The following is a 21,107-nucleotide window of genomic DNA, read 5'->3' as shown; positions in this document are numbered from 1 at the left end:
AAAAAAGGGAGATGGAGAAGAGACAGTAAGAAGGTGGTTTGGGAGGGAAGAGCACATCCAGGGGCGTGTCTACAAGGAGGGTCATGCTAAATCTGCAATATCATTGGCCTCAGATTGTCTTTTTTCAATATGCCTGATACTGATTGGACAGTTTAGGTTGACATGGTTATTGCCAGCTCTCTTTCTTTAAACACTCTCTTGTAATAATTGTGTTTGAATGTTTATTCTCAGTTTCGTGAACACACCTGTGGTTTACAGTTGCCCGCAATCAACAGGTGGTAACACATTTTGTTTGATTTATGTCAATTTGTTCCTCGTATGTTATTAGGAAGACGTTTCATTAGCGCTCATTGCAGAGAGGTGGTGGGATCAAATGGAAAGTGGCGGTCAAAACGGTGTAACAGTGATTAACAGCATTTAAGTTTGTGCTCAGTTAGAGAAGGAACTATTCTTAGATTTCTAATTGGGTCCCACAACAGTTGCAAAACCTGTAGCATAATCCTGTACAGTACATTCCCAGCACCGAGGGGCTTATATTTTACATTTTGTAGACCAACATTTCCTTATGGCGATCTGTGCAGCTGTTGTGCCCTCAAACCCCTATTTCAAACTCTTCTCGGCACGCCACTGGAAGTGTGGTCTGTGTCTGTGTGTGAGTGTGCTTGCGTGCGTGCGTGCGTGTGTGTGTGTGTGTGGGGGGGGGGGGGGGGGAGGGGGGGGATGGGTGCTAAAATAGATTGGGGGTGAGGAAGGGGGGGTTGCTAAATAAAGGGCGTCTGTAGGGATTGACAAGTCTTCCAGAGCCTCAGCCTGGCATTGTGTGAGTGTCACAGGGTACTGATGCAGATAGGAGGGGGACATAGGGAGGCTTTTGCTTGCCAGCTTAACGGAGCCAGAGAGACGCCTTTTGATTTAGGACAGGCCAGCTCCCGAGTCAATCAAGGGCAGAATGAGGACGGCCAGGGTGGCGCAGGCCTCTGCTATCTTTTGGCGATTCGGTTTGGTGAAAAGCTTCTGCAGCTTCTGCACGCGGTCAGTTGATTTATCGCTGTGTGCAATGCCGATTCCAATTAGATAGTTCATCACGGCTATTTTCTGAGGACGAATGGTCATACATCCTCAGGATTTCAAAATAGCCGCAGTTAATCGGCACATTTGTATTCACAATGTGTATTTACATACACTAGTGTCTTAGTCAACAGACTAAACTGTAAAACAACAGTAATTGTTTTGTCTCCTTTTCAGTGTGTTCTGCAGATTACTTTCAGATTGTGAAAGGAGTGCATGCAGACTTGCAGAGAAGGGGGGCGCGGGTTGGGGGGGGGCAGACAGGGTTATTTAAAACCAGGTTAGTGGGCAGGGACAAGAGAGAGAGAGAGGTTGAGAGAGACCCAGTTATTGGTTTTTAAAGGGGAGATGGCACAATAATGCGTGACTGTGAGAGACTCTCAGCAAAATCTTAAGTCATTGTACAGCAAAATTAATAATAATGTTCCATACCCATAAATTCAATTCCAAGAAGCTCTGCCAATGCAGAACGACGTCATGTTAAAAGGGAAAAAGACAGATATATCACGGTCAGATATATTAGTCCCACTGTACCAGGAAATGAGTGCTGTCGGTGACATCACTGCGATTGACAGGTGTACCTTCCAGTAACAGACAGACTATGCAGGCAGCCTTAGCTCTGCGACCCCCATAATTGACAATAAAGTAAAATAAATAAATCAAATCAAATAATAAATAGAAATAGGGGGGGGGGGGAGGGGGGGAGAACGAACTAAATAAAGATAAAGAGTTGGAAAGAGAGGGAGGCAGGCAGGAAAATACATGCAAAGGCAGAGACAGACAAAAAGCCACATCACTTACTGCTATATTTACTAGACCTCATTTCTGGAGTAAACGATATAACAGAAAGAAAAATACAAAAAAAAGACAAATAATTTCAACACAAGAACAAAGAATAACATAGCAGTGAGTTACTCTTCAACATAAAAACACAGTACAGTCAATGAAACTGGCACAGCAATAGTGAGTGAGTGAGTGCGTGCGTGTGTATGGTGGGACATGTCCTGCAAATATACAATTTTAATCGTGGTTTCTAGTTGGGTTCAATCAAATCACATTGATTACAGAGTACTTCCTTTAAATCAGTTTGCTCCACTACTGCTGCATACTGATCTTTCTCATGCTCATCATCTTCAAAGAAATCATCACTGCATTCTCAATAGGACATTCTTTTATGGCTTGTGTGCAATGCTACCCATGGATAGAGTTGCCAGCAAGACCAAATCCAATCATTGTAAAAGTTAACGCAGTAAATCTCCCAGTCGAGAAAATATGCTTTGATTGTGCTTAATTGTTTGGCATCAGAAGTGAAACAGGCAGTGACGAATCAACATGGATTTCAAACAGCCGAATCATTTCAACTCATTGAAAAATAGCATCACGATGCAAGATAAAATCACACATTGTCCGTCGTTGACATTGTTCAGCCCCGCTGGTTTTCAAGGTGGGACCCGCGGGGACAACCAGGGTCTTTGTTTGAGGGGGGTTGCAGGGAATCCCCAGCTGCAGTGCATGATTGATAGCTTGGAACCAAATGAACACTTGCACTCTGAGGATTTTACAATGTAGTTTGGAGTCGCAAAGTGGCCCCAATGCACTAAGGGCTAGTGCATATGCTTGAAGTTACAATGTTTGAGAATCACTTGACCTTGATGATGGTGGAGCCTCTACTGTAGGGGTGCATACTTAGTTTAAACTAGTCATTGGTTAGACATGGGTTAAGGTTAGGTTTAGGTGTGCTCAATGTAAACTCTGTACTTTAGACAGGCCAAGTGAAATTCCTCCCATCTTGTGATTGCAGGGCCAGTGATATTTAGTTCACAGGTATGTGTGCATGAACTTGATTGCTAAGAGTTTGTTTACATGTTAAATACTCTAGTCTTATGATGCTATACCTTCTAAAGTAATCTTACATTACAAGAATCATCACTATGATGCTAGCAAGCAGCAACACCCACTGTGTTGCACTATATTGTCAATTTGTCATTGTTGGATAATTCCTTGCTGTCGGGAGAAAACCACTATACTTGTAACTCCATTTTGTAGGTTTTTATTTTCTATTTATCAATGCTATTGAACACCCTTTATGTCTGTGTGCTGGTTAAAAAAATAACAAATGAATAGTATAGTAAAAAGACACACATGCCCCATCTACAAGTACTGCAAATGACACACATGCCCCATCTACAAGTACTGCAAATGACACACATGCCCCATCTACAAGTACTGCAAATGACACACATGCCCCATCTACAAGTACTGCAAATGACACACATGCCCCATCTACAAGTACTGCAAATGACACACATGCCCCATCTACAAGTACTGCAAATGACACACATGCCCCATCTACAAGTACTGCAAATGACACACATGCCCCATCTACAAGTACTGCAAATGACACACATGCCCCATCTACAAGTACTGCAAATGACACACATGCCCCATCTACAAGTACTGCAAATGACACACATGCCCCATCTACAAGTACTGCAAATGACACACATGCCCCATCTACAAGTACTGCAAATGACACACATGCCCCATCTACAAGTACTGCAAATGACACACATGCCCCATCTACAAGTACTGCAAATGACACACATGCCCCATCTACAAGTACTGCAAATGACACACATGCCCCATCTACAAGTACTGCAAATGACACACATGCCCCATCTACAAGTACTGCAAATGACACACATGCCCCATCTACAAGTATACTGCAAATGACACACATGCCCCATCTACAAGTATACTGCAAATGACACACATGCCCCATCTACAAGTACTGCAAATGACACACATGCCCCATCTACAAGTACTGCAAATGACACACATGCCCCATCTACAAGTACTGCAAATGACACACATGCCCCATCTACAAGTACTGCAAATGACACACATGCCCCATCTACAAGTATACTGCAAAGCAATGAGTAAAACGCAGCACACTCATCGAGGGTATCGGAGGACAACTATATTATAAAACCATTCAAGCTGCACTCAGCCACATGCCATCATAATGCACTGGCCTTATTCCAGCATATTACCCTGCAGATTGCCTCGTGGAAATATTTTATTTTAAGCACATAAATTATACTATTGGAGAGTTACATTAGATATAAAGGAGGAACAGATAGTGTCTCCCATAATAATATTAATATATTACATTATTATTATTATTATTATATAAAAGTGTCTCTTTAATAGGATGTTATCCTAGGAGAGCTGGGTTATGTGTGGGTCTTGATGAAGTCTTAACAAGTATAGGCAATTATATTGTGTTATTTGTGTAAGTTTATACGCAGGTTAATGCATTGGAATGGCGACAATTCCAACGCATTAACCTGTAGAACAAAGAACACAGGGAAAGGGGGGGCATGGAGGCATGCAGAGACTCACACTAGAACACAAAAATTGCACACACCTACACTAGGCGCGCACACACACACACACACACACACACACACACACACACACACACACACACACACACACACACACACACACACACACACACACGCACACGCAAACAGTGGTGGACAAAGTTCTCAACCCTTGTACTCGAGTCAAAGTATATACTCCTGGTTAAATATTACTCTATTACGAGTGAAAGTTGCTGAGTCAAATTAGTTTAAGTTACTTGCTTTAAAAAATATTTTAAAGTATTTAAACATACATGCTTTTAAAGTATTCAAGTAAGGACTATAGAGTGTCGCCCTATAGTCCTTTTATAACGACCCTTTTAAAGCCCTTTTAAAGCCCAGGAAATAATTCTCCATAAATCTTTTCCATAGATGTTTCAAAAAGCATTTCTTTAAAGGGATTGTGACATTAAAAAAAAGGTTTTGGAATTGTTCTTGTTTTTTTTAGGTTTTCTAATCTCAATTGCACCCAAAAAACATGAACTTTTAACATTCAGTAGATTTTCTGTGATCTGGGTTTTCTGGCTCAAACAGGTGCTCTGATTTGCCGGCAGTAAGTCATCACAACATCTCAACATCACTTACTGCAAATCCCATATATGTCAATGGGATTTGCCAGCAGATGTCACTGTTTCACTGTGTTGCCTGTTTTCATTGTAGCTCAAAAGGCCCAAAAAAACCCAAAGAAAACTTCAGACCACAGAAAATCCACTGAATGTTCAAAGTTCAGGTTTTTTGGGTGTAATTGAGGTCATAAAACCTAAAAGAAAAAATGAAAATGAATGTCATAAAACCTTTAAAGATGTTTACGTCTCTTACTGTGACAAAACATGACTATAAACACAATGTTTTGGGCCGATCAAATAATTAGTAAGAAGAAAAAAACATTGTGTAATAAATACTTTTTGAAATGTCTGGGAGAACGAACAGGCCCTCGTCGGGGGTGGGACTGCGACGCTCTGTAGTACCAAAGAGTCTCATTGGCCCTCGTCAGGGGTGGGACTGCGACGCTCTGTAGTACCAAAGAGTCTCATTGGCCCTCGTCAGGGGTGGGACTGCGACGCTCTGTAGTACCAAAGAGTCTCATTGGCCCTCGTCAGGGGTGGGACTGCGACGCTCTATAGTACCAAAGAGTCTCATTGGCCCTCGTCGGGGGTGGGACTGCGACGCTCTATAGTACCAAAGAGTCTCATTGGCCCTCGTCAGGGGTGGGACTGCGACTCTCTATAGTACCAAAGAGTCTCATTGGCCCTCGTCAGGGGTGGGACTGCAACGCTCTATAGTACCAAAGAGTCTCATTGGCCCTCGTCGGGGGTGGGACTGCGACGCTCTGTAGTACCAAAGAGTCTCATTTGTGACTCTTCACAGGGAACTATGAGGGAACCTGATTCGCTGCATTCCGTTGTTTGTTTTGGCCCAAAATAAATCATGGAACGCAGCGAATCAGGCTGGAAACAAGGCTAGGGAACTACTGCTGGTCATCGAATTATTGTCTAGCTTAGGAATGCGACAAAAACACAAAAGAATACCCATGAATTCCAGTCTCCACGGGGGGAGTAATCTCTTTAATACTAAAACCCCGGGGAAGCATCTGTGTCATTTTAGATTTTTGCGTCGGCTTTAAAAAAGATAGCAGATCCACAAGCTCACAGCACGGCACAAAGCTTGTACATCTGCTGATTTTGAACATTTTTTAAAAACATCTTGGAAGTGTAAAAACTACTGAGGAATTTGTAAACCACTTGTCCACCACTGCATACACACAGCCACAGTGCTCCCCTCCATCCAACCCCTCTAGCACGGCATGCACTATCCCAGTGGCTCTCAACCTTTTCAGCCTGTGACCGCCCCAAATCATATTTGAACTGGGGAGCCCCCCACCCTGATAAGCACTTGGAATTGTTGGAGTTGAGGCATTACATTTTGTTTGCCTCGGTTCTCACAGATAAATATTGTGAAAATAGCAGATCTACTAGCTCACAATGCGAGGCGAGATCAGCTATTTTCACAATTTTATATTATTTGACAATTTGGCCAATTTTTGAATTTTTTTTGATAGTATAGTTTATGGTATAGTTTGTTACTTTGGATGAAGAAATTGCCCTTTTTTCCGACCACTTCTTTTCTTTTTGAGGTTTTACAATCTGAGACCCACCCCTAAAATCATGTGGGGACCCCCCTGGGTGTTTTGACCCACAGGTTGAGAACAACTGCTTACTATCCCAGTGGAAAAGACACAGACGGGAGTGGAGTGGACGTACTGTAAAAGCCGGCCATGACGGAATTCTGACAGCGGTCCCCCGTATAGTCATTAGGACACCTGGTAGAGGGAGGACAAGGGGGGGGGGGGGAGGACAGAGGACAGGGGAAGACAAAGAAAAGTAGGATGGAGAGAGAGACGCACATACAATTTACAATTTAGGCACTTAGTGCGGACGTTCTTATCCACAAGCGACTTAAACATATACTATCAAAAATAATAATGTGTACATTGAAACCAGGTAAACAATGAACCTAGCAATCAGTCTAAACATTACACTATCAAAAAGAATAATCTGTACATTGAAAGTGAAACTGTAGCATACCAGGTAAACAATGGACCTAGGCTGTAGCATCTGTCCACATTACAATAACATCTAAATTACATTTTAAATGTAATTTAGCCGAGACGGAGGGTGAGACGAATACAGTGAGACAGCAGAGAGAATGTGCTAGAAACTGGTTTAGTGGAAGGAGTAAGAAGTAAAACGTAGCAATAACAGCATATATAACAACATATTGTTACACAAGTAAAAGGTGTCCAAGTAAAAGGTCTGTGTCCAAAAGAGTCAACCAAAAAGCTTATCGAAAATAACTCATTGCACACAGAGAGAGAGAGAGAGAGAGAGAGAGAGAGAGAGAGAGAGAGATACAGTGATATCATCCCTGTCATGTGGCTCACATCTGCCCTATGCAGATGTCACTAGAAGAGATCACACATCTGGTCGCAGTTATTCCCAAACCTATTGGCTGGAGTTTCCCCGGGACCCAGACTAGTGAAAATTGCTGATCTACGGCTATTTTCACTAAGTCTTATTTATGGAATTTCTTAAGATTTTTCTCAGATTCTTCTTTCGAAGTATGCTTGATTGATTTTCCTTTTTTTTTTAATCCTATATGAAATACTCCATGGTCCCGACCCAATGTTTGGGAAACAGAGTAGTGGTTCTCAAGTCTCAAAACCTTTTCTGGATCGGGCCCACTTGTTAAGTGGTCAGATATACTTTAAGCTAATTTAGAAGTATCACAGTGAACATATATCAATGTTATATTCAATTATTTGGGCTCACTAGTGTGGCCCCGGCCCACATGTTGAAAACCACTGATCTACTCTATGGCTGGTGTGTCTGACACACCCTCACAAACCTCTTCAACAGAGCGTGATCTTTAAACTAAACTAGGAATGCATTTCTTAGATATGAATAATTGTAACAATGACAAAACTCCCACACTCCTGTAGGCCTACCATAAGGGCTGAGTAGTGAGTACACAATAACCGTCTTAATCTTATTTCATTGAAAAAGCATGTCAACAGAAGGAATGTTTATCAGAATGGAAGACATTTATTTTGTCTCCTTTAATAATAATAATTGCGTTGTAATCTGCACTGCTGAACTGTGGTAGACAGCCTACACAGGCTGTTTGTAGGTTAGTCTACAATACATACCGGTAATTTGTACAAATCTTTGAATATATATTTGTTTTTTAAAGCAGCGTTCTAGCAAATAACAGTGTAAGGGTGCACGTAGCACACAGGTACTGCCCCTCCCAAGAAGAAGAATTACGTTTTATATAATCACCGTAATGTGATCGAATGTAATACATACCTCTGATGTCCGATTTGGGTCTAACCGAGTCTAATGTATGTATGACTGACTGACTGTAGCCCATGTCATGCTTAGCGTTTAGAAACGACTATTAAACAATAAAACAAAATAAGAGTGACTGGAAGATGCTATTGATAAGTAAAAGTGGCTGTGACATGACTGACATCCAAAAAAGGGGCTAATTGGCCCATCTAATTACATTGAAAATTGGGAGAAGCGGGGGGAGGGGGCTGGAGTGGAGGGGCAGAGCTACGTTTGAATTTATAACCAACACTACTTCCTTGTACAAAACACTACAAGTTGCCTATATAGTATTCCTTTAAAAATAAAAGTATGGAATGAATCATTCAAATCATTGCTATGGGCTGCTGGGCATAGGAGGGGCTAGCGCCCCTCAAAAACCACACTTGTGTGAAGTGAGGGGCGCAGCCAGGGCAGTAATTTATCAGTCAGATGACATCTTGCATTGTCATTTACTGCACCCAACAAACATTAATGTCTAATTTGTCCATAGACATGGCTGGCAAACGAATGACATCATACCTGCCCCAAACAAACATTAAAGTCCATAGACTTGTCTGGCAGATGTTTTTTTGTTAAAAAAGGCTCTGAACAAACATTAAAAGTCCATAGACTTGGCTGCCACATGACGTAACTTTGGAAAGCCATGCATTATGGATGGAAGGCTATAGCGCCCCTCAAAAATCTGCCCAGCAGAGTGCTTGAATGTCTGAAATTGCATCTGACTCATAAGCTTAACCGATTAGCTATTGCAATAACTGAAGAGTTTAGACGAAGAACCATTTTAGTCCATACTAACTATCCATCATTTACAAAGCATGGATAAGGGGTCAGGACAGCTCTGGCTTTTGGAGAGAGGTCAGAATAAATTATGGGCTTAAATGGTTCTTTGTCTTGACTTCATCTGGGATTTAAAGCCTTCAAGAAAATATATTTATAAAAAAGGTAATAGTTGGAATCAGGTAAATCACAAACAGAATCAACTTACAATAGTTCCAAAACCTCGTGAATCACATTGTTACGATTATCAGGTCTCTAATGAGCCGTCGCTCATTAGCCTTGATGACAGCCCATCCATCCAAACAGAAAAGCCAGATCTGATTGCATTAAACTACGTTAAACGACATTAAACTCACTTTGCCACTCACTTTCGGCATGCACATACCCTCTATTCTGTGTTGGAACTACAATGATTTAATTCACATACTTTGTCCAACGTATTAATGAATAACGTGCAAAACAAAAGAGAGCCTTCATCCATGCAGCCTTCACTGTTCACAAAACCCCGGGTGGGCATCCTTTCACCACCAACCAGACAACTTGCATTTTGAATCAATTACAGCAAAAACCCTCAGAAGACTCACTTCTGACCACTCAGCAATTTACCACAGAGCTATAAATAGAGCAGGATGAAGAGAGGGAAGAGAAGGAGGGGGGGGGGGGGGGTGGAGAGAGAGAAAGAGGGGGGGGGGAGGGGATGGAGAGAGAAAGAGAGGGGGGTGATGGAGAGAGAGAAAGAGGGGGGGGAGGGGATGGAGAGAGAGAAAGAGGGGGGGGAGGGGATGGAGAGAGAGAAAGAGGGGGGGGGGAGGGGATGGAGAGAGAGAAAGAGGGGGGGGGAGGGGATGGAGAGAGAGAAAGGGGGGGGGGGTGATGGAGAGAGAGAAAGAGGGGGGGGGGGTGGTGATGGAGAGAGAGAAGGACGGGGGGAGTGATGGAGAGAGAGAAAGAGGGGGGGGGGTGATGGAGAGCGAGAAGGAGGGGGGGGGTGATGGAGAGAGAGAATGAGGGGGGGGGGTGATGGAGAGAGAGAATGAGGGGGGGGGGTGATGGAGAGAGAGAATGAGGGGGGGGGGGTGATGGAGAGAGAGAAAGAGGGGGGGGTGATGGAGAGAGAGAAAGAGGGGGGGGGTGATGGAGAGAGAGAATGAGGGGGGGTGATGGAGAGAGAGAATGAGGGGGGGGGTGATGGAGAGAGAGAATGAGGGGGGGGGGTGATGGAGAGAGAGAAGGAGGGGGGGGTGATGGAGAGAGAGAATGAGGGGGGGGGTGATGGAGAGAGAGAGAGGGGGGGTGATGGAGAGAGAGAGAGGGGGGGGGTGATGGAGAGAGAGAGAGGGGGGGGGGTGATGGAGAGAGAGAGAGAGGGGGGGGGGGTGATGGAGAGAGAGAAAGAGGGGGGGGGGGGTGATGTAGAGAGAGAAAGAGGGGGGGGGGGTGATGGAGAGAGAGAAAGAGGGGGGGGAGGGGATGGGGAGAGAGAGAGAGGGAGATAGTTGGAGCAGAAGCAGAGCTATGTCAGCAGAGTCTTTACAGTTGATCCTTTCATTCCTCATTCTTTCTCAGCCACCCCCAAACACCCCCCCCCCCCCCCCAACCACTGACTCTTCCTCCTGAGAAAAAAAGAGAAGCAGGCAAGTAACTTTACTTAAATTTACTTAAGTACTGTACTTAAGTACACATTTGAGATATTTCTACTTTACTGGAGTATTTCCGATTTTCAATTATTTGATGCAAATATTGTATGCTTACTCCACTACATGTATAGGAAATTGTGGAGGGCAGCGATCCAGGAATCCCGAGTTGGTGTTGGCTAGACCTCACTCTCGCAGTAACTAACTTGATGATTAGTACAAAACATACATTAACCACTTTTATACATTTGAAATCTTGAAACGGGAAGTTCTGCATAATCAGTACTGTAGTACTAACTGCATTTTGATACCAGTACTTTTAAGTATATTTTGAATTCCTGCAGCTTTCACTTGTAACAGATTTTATTATTATGTCTACATTCCAGTATTGATACTTTTACTTAAGTAAGAAATGTGAGTACTTTTTCCACCACCGAAGACAAGTACACCTCTTCCAGCCTCTGAATGAACCAAAAGCCTGTGTCTCATTGTGCTCTTTCCTTTGCACTCAAACCGAGAACAGACCAATTACGGCCATGGATATTGTGCTGAGTCATCAACGTTTAGTGTGATAACGGGTGACAATTCAATCAATGTAATGTTGCGTTGCCTGTGGCTGGCAGGCGCTAACGCTGTGTGTGCGTGCGTACACCGAGGTGTGCCAAGGCATGGCTATTGGCTATTGGTGAGCTTTAACACAATTAGGTTAATGTTAGCTGCCGTTGTGAAGAAGAGACTGCATGGCAAATGGGTTGGGATGCAATACTTCACCTCATGCAGCAAGCCCTGACCCTGTAGTCTAACTACTGTAGGTCTTAAGTTAACCAAACCTTTGCTTTGTGTACTGTATCCCATGGTTGCCTACAAATGATACTGAGAGGAAAGTGTGCTAAATTGTGATTTTAATTTTTCTAATGCCATGATTTTTTAATTTGCGCACTGTGAGCTTGTAGATCGGCTATTTTCACTACTTCTTAAACATTTGTCTTCTAATGTCTTAGATTCTTCTTTCATTTCTTCATGAAATTACTGAAGAAAAAAATCACTGAATATGTTTTTAATTAATTGCATTTTTGGGCATGTTTTATATTTTTTTATGTTTTTGAAATGATGACAATTAAAAATGTAGGAATGTAAGATGTAGGAAACAAAAAAATTAAGGGACCCATAAAGATGTGTCTGCGACCCAGAAATGGGTCCTGACTCACTGTTTGTGAACCGGTGAGTGTACATCTCTCGGAGCTGAGCGAGCTGAGCGAGCGGCATGGACGGTCCACGGACAGCGCTCTTTATTTATGTCCCGTTATCCTCTGACTCCGGCAGACAGGCCCAACAAAGGATGACAAAGCCCAACAGCTACTGAGGAGCTTTCTGGCAAAGCTCTAGAATCTAGATCAACACAAAGTGCTTTTCGGGGTGTCCTGACAGGGTCACGGGTACAGAACGAATGCGTTCTTTGATTGAATTGGGTCCTGAGTGACCAGGGGTCGTCAACATGTCCGTGGCAAAGGCTTGGTCTTGTCCGTGGCAATTGTTTTGATTGCAATTGCTTTTTTACACATTATAATGTTCTTATTTTGATCATAATACCCAATTACTGAATGCCAAGTCTCCAGGTTTTCTTCTGAACATTCGGTATGACTTACTTACTACGACACTATGGCGTATTTGGAGTTCAACTAGTAATAGTGCGCCTCAAATGTTTTTGACGACCCCCTTAACTCTGAGAGTTAAGGGGTCCATTTGGTTCCATTTATACACTCCCAGAGTTACAGACCTGTTATGGTCATTCAGGGCTAGCTCTTTGTGTTTCTCGTAATACCAGTAAGAGGTCGCGCTGAAACAACAGAGCTTCTTAATACGGCACAGTTGAGAAACAGGAGTTAAAACTATTAATCTGGTGTGGAGTTGCTGGCCGGCTCCATATATTATGTCTTCACCATGTATGGCTATCCAGGGTTTAGGTCAGTGTCGTGATCTTCATATAATGGAGAATCCAGGTAGTCACATGGAGACCCATGTGTTGTACGAACTTGGTTAATTTGCAAGTGTGACTCTCATCGCGGCAACCACACTGGTGATCACGTCGCAATTATTGGCCACTCATTTTGTAAGTCTGTGGCAAAAGATTAATTTAGACAAAAATGTCTACCACGATGAACCACACGGTCTTGACCTAATGATCAGAGCAAAATCCACGACCCATATAGTGTGAAAAACCACTGTTTTTCTTTTAGCAGTACAGCATATCGACATCTTGCAGCAGCCATTTCATATACCTGGGCCAGTTGGTGGAAATATCAACCCTCACACATCCTAAAAAGTATGCATATTTATGACTTAATTATTCTACCCGCCGATGCAATGTCATGCTCTCAACTCCCTGGATTTCCCTCTGGGAAGTGTCATTGCAAAGCATTTCACTGTTCACCAAAAGGCATGTAACGGAATAGACGGCAACTGTAACAGTGAGGCTCTTGGAGGAGGTGTGTGTGTGTGTGTGTGTGTGTGTGTGTGTGTGTGTGTGTGTGTGTGTGTGTGTGTGTGTGTGTGTGTGTGTGTGTGTGTGTGTGTGTGTGTGTGTGTGTGTGTGTGTGTGTGTGTGTGTGTGTGTGTGTGTGTGTGTGTGTGTGTGTGTGTGTGCGCGCGCGCGTGTGCGCTATAAAGATATGTGGTGTGTGTGCTATAAAGATATGTGGTGTGTGTGTGTGTGTGTGTGTGTGTGCGTGCGTGCGAGCTATAAAGATATGTGGTGTGTGTGCTATAAAGATATGTGGTGTGTGTGTGCGCGTGCGACATAAAGATATGTGGTGTATGCGTGCACGCCTGTGTGTGTGCGTGCATGCATGCGTGCGTGAGTGTGATATAAATATATGTGGTGCGTGTAGTTGAAGTCAGATCGAGAGAAAGACAGAAGGCACAGCCCTACTATTTTCAAATGGCCGAAATGTATAAATACATACATGTATATACATGTACACTGTAGGGCTGAATTGGTTAATTGCGCCTGTAGGTCGCAGTCAGTCCGTCACGCCTCGTGACATGCTCCATATGTGGCCATATACGGAGATCACGACACTGACCTCATCAAATCCGGGATCCGCACGTAATTCCGACGGAGCATTAATCCGACATGCATGCTTGCGGTTATGGTTAGGTTAGGGTTTGAGGTAGGTTGTCGTTTGTCGGACCAATGACTAGTCTGAACTAAGAACTGCACCCGCTGAGAATGATGAGACATCGAAGAGGAAGGACGGGTGGGAAAGGATCAACATATGGAATGTCAGAACAGGTCAGCTCCATGTATGGAGATCTAAAAAACATTAGGGGCCGGCCCTAACTGGGCCCCGCCTGGCCTTACTAATTAGCACACATTTTACGCCCTACCCGGCCCGAAAATGTAAAAAATAATAATAATATATAATAATAATTCCCACACCTGATGCGCTTCTCGCCCTCAGGGCGTCTTACTGGTGTACTATAGCTATGTTTTGTAACTAGTAACTAAAGTAGTAACTAAAGTTTTCAAATAAATGTAATGGAGTAAATTGGAAATACTCAAGTAAAGTACAAATACCTCAAAATATACTTAAGTAGCCTACAGTACTTGAGTAAACTGTGCTTACAGTTTACGTTCCACCACTGAGAGACAGAAACACCAAATAAACAGCGGAGCGAGAGAAGGTGGGAAGCAGGGAGGAAAGCCAGCAAGACGGCCCAGAGGCCCAGAGAGCGAGAGTGCTGACTTACTTGCAGGACGGCTGGTTGATGCCATGTATGAAGTAACAGTCTCCTCCGTTGACGCAGTAGGCCTTCTCCGAGTCATTGCAGCGCCGCGTATGACTCACAGCTGGCGACACCGTGGTGGTGGTGGTGGTCACTGGGAGGGAGAGAGAGAGAGAGAGGGACAGATGGGACGGATGGAAAGAAAATGAGCTTGGCAGGAATGGGAAAAGTGAGTCAGTCGTCGTGTGCGGTTGTAAAAAGCTACATCTATAAATAGGTACGATGGATCAGGGGTTCACAAACGTTTTTCTTTTTTGGGGGGGGGGGGGGGGGAAATATCGTTCTCCTCCCACGGCACCACCTGACTTTCATCAGGACTTTATAGCGCCTTTACAGTATGTCATGTTCACGGTAACGTAAATATGTAAATCCAAAGATATCAGTTCATGTCAGGACTGGGCAACTTTGAGGATGGCGAGGGCCACTATATTTCCACACTCACTCCAGAGGGCCACATTGCATATTACTGTCGTAGCAAAAATAGCCGATCTACAAGCTCAAAACTATATATTTGAATTGAAATACTGAATTATCTTTTGCTATTTTTGAATAGGAATCCTGAAAAGCAATAATTTCAAATGCATTTAGTTATAGTTATGTTAACTTTATGAACTAAATACAAATACATTGGACATAAAAAAAGACAATAACATTTTAATACTAGTATTGTTAAGCTACATAGACTGAAGTAAGTAAAGCGGGTCATGTTTGTGTGTTTGGAATTGTAACAGCTGAAATCATATGATGATATAGCAGTAATCCTAATAACCTCCGGGCCGCATGCGGGCGCCAGGCAGCTGCCCATGTATGTCACGAGGATCCTGCTGCTATATGGTGCTGAGACATGGACGATGAAGAAGGCTTGGCACATACAGTACTAGTGTAATGGTGCTTTGTTTTTGTTTTTCGGTATACTGCATTTTAATAACGTTGCGTGCATGCACGTACTACACGCACGAGCCCGCCGCCTACAGCTGATATACAGAACACCATAATACTGTGTTGAAAATCTACTGGTTCCTACTTGTCAATTTGTGACTTTGTCGCATGCACGCACGCACACGCACACACACACACACACACACACACACACACACACACACACACACACACACACACACACACACACACACACACACACACACACACACACACACACACACACAGAGAGTAGCCTATGTGCCTACTACAGACTATGGTGAACTGACACCAACAACAACAAGCATAGCACGTCGTAGAGCAATCTTTGCTGGCCACTGCTACCGCGCCAAGGATCAAGTCATATCAGATGTCTTGCTATGGCGGCTCCCCCAATTGTCCAGAGGAACTAGGCCTCATACATATCCTGACACAACAAGACAGACAGACAGACAGACAGATGCTCACAGATCTGGACGTTGATGATGCTCGTTCCATTCTCTTGTCCTAGCGAATTCTCTGCCACACATGTGTAGTTGCCGGAGTCTTCCACACGCACACGACCGATCTGCACCTTTGAGTTTTTCCTTCATGAGAGAGAGAGAGAGAGAGAGAGAGAGAGAGAGAGAGGCTTTCAGAATATACGCAGATACCGCATTCCATGTACATTTCTGCCGCTGCTCTTCAAAATAGTATGGACAGAATCATTGCTTATTAGATCATGTGGCTAAATCGATCAAATGGAAGCTGTCCAGTCCCAAATCAACAAGGAATGATTTGACAGTAACCGAGGTGCCCATACTTTGCTACATTGTTTTTTTTAATACTTCATTGGCAAGGGACAGAAAGTGAGTTTAGTGGATGACAATGGTTAGGATTCAAACCCATGATGACACAAGTACATTAGTCCTGTGTCTCTGTGGTAGGTTAGGCGTTTTGTTGACTAAGACTAAAAGACTAAAAGAAGATTTTGATATTTAGTCGACTAAGACTAGATTAAGACTAAATTGTGTTTTATTAAAAAAACGAAGGCTCCATTTTTGTCGCTGCCGTCAGCCGCTGCCCGAAAATTACGAATATAGGAGCTTGCTCTGTCCCTTAATGGTATATTGGTCCAGCGTCACCTGCTATCTATTTTGCCGACACCAGTATTTGCGCCTAGCGGTGTGGTCATGGGCGTGCTGGCACGCTTTCTCCTAAATTGCTATTTTGGTCACACACATTTGGGAAGGCGATAGTGGAGTTTAAAAGCACCGTATGCCAAATTAGTTTGGTAAAGAGCTGGCCTGCATGGAGATGTCTGCGTAGTGCAGGCTGCGTCATCTCTCCTTATTCTCCTACGCATCTCTTTGTAATTGTCCTATAATCAGAGTGCCTGACACTTCCTCGTGTCCATTGTTTTTATATAATAGAGCGTCGCAGTCCCTCCCCCTTTCAGAACAACGAGTGGCCCAGGAAATAAATCCCAATGCATTTTTCCCATAGGCATTTCTTAAAGTATTTATTTAAAGACGGTTACGCCGCGGACAAAGCCAACTCGGATCGTGACAAATCATGACAATGAACAAAATGTTTTGGGCCGATCAAATAATAATAAGAAGAAGAAAAACAAAACAAATAGTGTTGTGTCCTGCCTTTATTTTCTTCTTTCTAATGATTTGATCGGCCCAAAATATTGTGTTCATTGTCATGATTTGTCACGATCCGAGTTGGCTTTGATCGCGGCGTAACCGTCTTTAAATAAATACTTTAAGAAATGCCTATGAGGAAAATGAACGGCGATTTATTTTCCGGGTCTCTCGATGGGGCGGGACTGTGACACTCTATTGTTTAGTCAAATAAGTTATTTGGCTTGTGCCAGGCATTGTGCGGTGTGCACGATTCCATTTGCTCATTCAGTTTCATCACCCCATAGCGCAGCAAATGGGGTTTAATCTGATTTACTGAACTTTCGCTTGATACCGTTTCGTAGAGACCACTATGAGCTATGGCCTACACGCACAATCTATATACCAAATGAAAGCCCCCTGGGCCTTTAGTCTACTCTGGGGTTCTGTGTGTGTGGCTGTGCCTTTAACCATTCTAATGCAGTGCTGGATTGGAGGGTGGAGCCAGAGATGATTAGTGGAAGGGGAGACACCTGGCCATTGTCTCTCCAAACACTATTTAATAGACCTGCTCTTACAGCACTTCAGATCTGCATTTATCCACAGGCTGCAGGGGTGGCCGCAGGAGAGCACCCTTGTTCTTTTGTTTGGTTGTTTTTGGTTATAGGTTTTGGGCCAGCCATAACAACATATTACTTTGAAATATTAGAAACAAGCAAGATCTGAGCGAGTTGTGACTCAATGAAAAGACGAGTGTTCTTGGCTCTGTGTGGGGTGGGGAAGAAAAAGAAAAACGAGCAACGGATAAGGGATCTCTTAAAGGCAATGTCATGTGGTATGGTGATTGGTTTAATTAAACCACACATATGCATAATGTAATGGGTAACCGAGGTGTTTTAGGGATTTAGACAGGTAACCAAAATACCAACTTTAGTGCTAAATCCCCAAATTGTGTATTGAGAAAGCTCGAACAAAAATGGAGCCCTTAGACTAAATATTTTCTGGCAAAATTAACATTGCATTGTGACTAAGACTAAAACACTAAAAGAGTGAGATTTTGCCATTTAGATGACTAATTCTGCTGAAAGAAATAACACTGCGAGCAGGAGAGTTGCTTGGAACTCGGTGCCGTTTGACAACACACTGGATAATTCTATATTTAGCAATATATGAATATATTAATCTATAACACATATGTGGCATATTTGAGGAGTCCCCGTCAGCCCGGGGCACACTGACTGAATGTACCCTTCCTAGCCTCAGCGGTCTGGTGCTGAAGCTCCGAGTCATGGCTAACGCAATGCGTCACGTTTTCAACAAGCAAAACAAAAAGTATAATGTTGTGAGCTTCACCTTGGAAGGTCTGACTCACTTGTTGGTCTTGATCTTGAGGTCTCGGCCCTTCTGAAGCTCGTGTCCATCCTTGTACCAGCGGAAGGAAGGCCCGGGGTTCCCGGACGCCTCGCACTTCACGTAGAGCTTGTCCCCCTCCATCAGAGACTGACCTTGCATGTGCCGCAGCTTAGGAGCAGAGGCTGGATAGGGGGAAGAGAGGACAAGGAAGGCCAGGCCAAAAAAGGACAGGGGAGGCATGGGCGGGGGAGAGAGAGAGAGAGAGAGAGAGAGAGAGAGAGAAAGAAAAAGAAGAGTAGAATGGGGATGGAGGAGGGGAAGGGAAGGGAGTAAGAAAATCAAAGCCTACATTATTGAAATTGTGTGTGTGTGTGTGTGTGTGTGTGTGTGTGTGTGTGTGTGTGTGTGTGTGTGTGTGTGTGTGTGTGTGTGTGGTATACAAGATCTGTATAGAGGGTTCAGATGGCAGCAGGATCATAACCTCAAGTGCTGGTTTGGAAAGATGCATTCACACAAAGATGCATTCACACGCATGCGCACAGCACACACACACACAGGCGCGCACACACGTGTGTGTGTGTAATGTGAGACAGAGACGCAGGGGGCGGCGGTGGCTCAGGGGTAGAGTGCCTGGATGGTAACCGTAAGGTTGCCAGTTCGAACCCGGGCTCCTCCAGAGTTACTGTCGAAGTGTCCTTGAGCAAGACACTGAACCCCTAATTGCTCCCGATGTGCTAGTTGGTGCCTTGCATGGTTTCTGCTGCCATCGGTGTATGAATGTGTGTGTGAATCAGGGGGGCAGTCAGCCAGATATTTCGTGAAGCCTCATTTGAAATCGGTAGTTCATATAATGGCCTGTTGTGGCGCTGGACCGGACCCAAAAAGCCCCATAGCTCCATAGAGGCCCATGTATTTTGGCCCAACTTCACCTAGACTGTATTACCTTAATAAACATGGTCATGAATACTTTCTTCTTCCAGTCACTAGTTTAAAGTCTCATTTCTAATGTCATAATATTCTTTTTGGAAAATGATGGTCCCATTAATTAAAAAAATGACCATAAAGAAAAAAAACCATCGCGTATGTTCTGAGGGGCGTGGCTACCATTACAGTCTATGATCGGGATTCCCCTCCCACTCGAGTCAAAATAAAAACCAACGGAGAAGAAGGGGGGAAGTCCCGCCTCGTTGTCTGGGCAGCCAATGACCAGCTGGTATACAAAACGGAGCCAGCCAATGGCCAGCTGGTACCAAAGATGGCGACTTACATCAGGAATTAGCATATTATTACAGGCTTCATTTTACGTTCATGTTGGACCCGGGGAACGCTTTGTCCATATTTTTGACAGTCTATGGTGTGAATGGGTGAATGTAATGCAAAATCTCTGTAAAGCGCCTTGGATAAAGGCGCTATATAAATGCACCATTTACAGATTGGTTGTATGACTAGCCCATGCTCTATATGTGACATTGTGAGTGTGACTTGAGATGTTTTGCCACACAACCTGAAGAGTCCTATAGGGCCCAGCTAAATATCGTAAACATTTCTCGCTTCCAGCTCGCATCCTTGTTGTGGGGCAAGTAGGACCCTAGGAGAGATCAATCACTTTGCTAGAGTGACATGACGAGCTTGTAAACAGTGACTTTTCCATGCTATTACACTATACTTTAATGGTGCAGATTTGCTCGGTTCATACTTGTGCCATAACAGAAGGACGGACTTTATTGTCTGGACTTTCTATCAAACAATCAAGTCAAGTATCAAGCTAATGTGCACGGCTGACAGCGCACAGAACTGGATGCATAACAGCCAAGCATTGGTCATTTCATTAAGCCACATACACGTTTATACAATCTATGAGGGTTCTATTTTAATTGGGTGTCTAGCTGGTCATGAGCTTGCAGATCAGCTATTTTCAATGAACGGATTCAACCGTTAAAAACCATGCACCCGATCTACATTGTATTGTATCTTGTTAAAGTCTTCTTATAATATATATGTATAATAGTTTGTAGCCTTGAACGTGGGGCAGTAGCTGTCAAAATCATCTTTCCATTCTGTGTGTGAGTATGTTCATAATATCCCATTCCCCGATTTTGTGGAGATAAAGCTCTCTTCCTAATAGCTTGTACGTATGTTGAGCTCAAGCCTCGTCTTTCCATTAGTTTTCCGTTCAATCTTTAGTCGGCAAATGAGTAATTTTACACCGAGTCATTCACACTGTTCAGCTATGGTTCTGTTTGCCCCACAACACGGCGAGGGGGCGGAGATCAGAGAGAGGGGGCTATCTATGACAAGACGTTGCTGGAAACTATATAGTCCAAATTTCTGCACTTTGGCTAAATTAGATTATTCTGCCGTGGACCGGCACCATTAGAAGGACTGGTGTGAGTATATAGCAGTCTTCCGCAGCTGGAAAATAAGTAGGTGGAGAGACCGCTTTTTCATATAGCTTTATTTAATATTATTTCACATGGCTTCCAAACGCAGTAAAACCACCTTCCAAAAGCGACAGGACAGTTCATCAACATACCACTGCGGCACTCAGCCAAGTTGAACTCCTTTCTCAAGTTTACTCTGTGTGTGGTGTTTCAGACTTTCAGTACACATCTGAGTATACTGATGATCATTAACGGTAAACCTCGG

General features: G+C 43.7%; 1 protein-coding gene across 1 annotated transcript in view; it reads right to left on the bottom strand.

Annotated features, from left to right (window-relative positions):
* The window catches only part of nrg2b (neuregulin 2b), a gene marked incomplete at both ends in the record, with an annotated part of 54,562 nt that overhangs the window by 12,587 nt on the left and 20,868 nt on the right, over positions 1–21,107 (bottom strand). The window contains 5 exons of the mRNA XM_083786207.1: positions 1,501–1,524; positions 6,758–6,816; positions 14,548–14,677; positions 15,970–16,088; positions 18,481–18,643. Coding sequence (XP_083642333.1) covers positions 1,501–1,524; positions 6,758–6,816; positions 14,548–14,677; positions 15,970–16,088; positions 18,481–18,643 — 495 coding nt within the window. The remainder of the gene's footprint in view (positions 1–1,500; positions 1,525–6,757; positions 6,817–14,547; positions 14,678–15,969; positions 16,089–18,480; positions 18,644–21,107) is intronic.

This window comes from Protomyctophum parallelum (assembly GCF_964188405.1).
Source record: "Protomyctophum parallelum genome assembly, chromosome: 16".
Taxonomy (NCBI): domain Eukaryota; kingdom Metazoa; phylum Chordata; class Actinopteri; order Myctophiformes; family Myctophidae; genus Protomyctophum; species Protomyctophum parallelum.
Note: the sequence above shows the minus strand (reverse complement) of the source record. Positions and strands in the feature narration are given on the sequence as shown.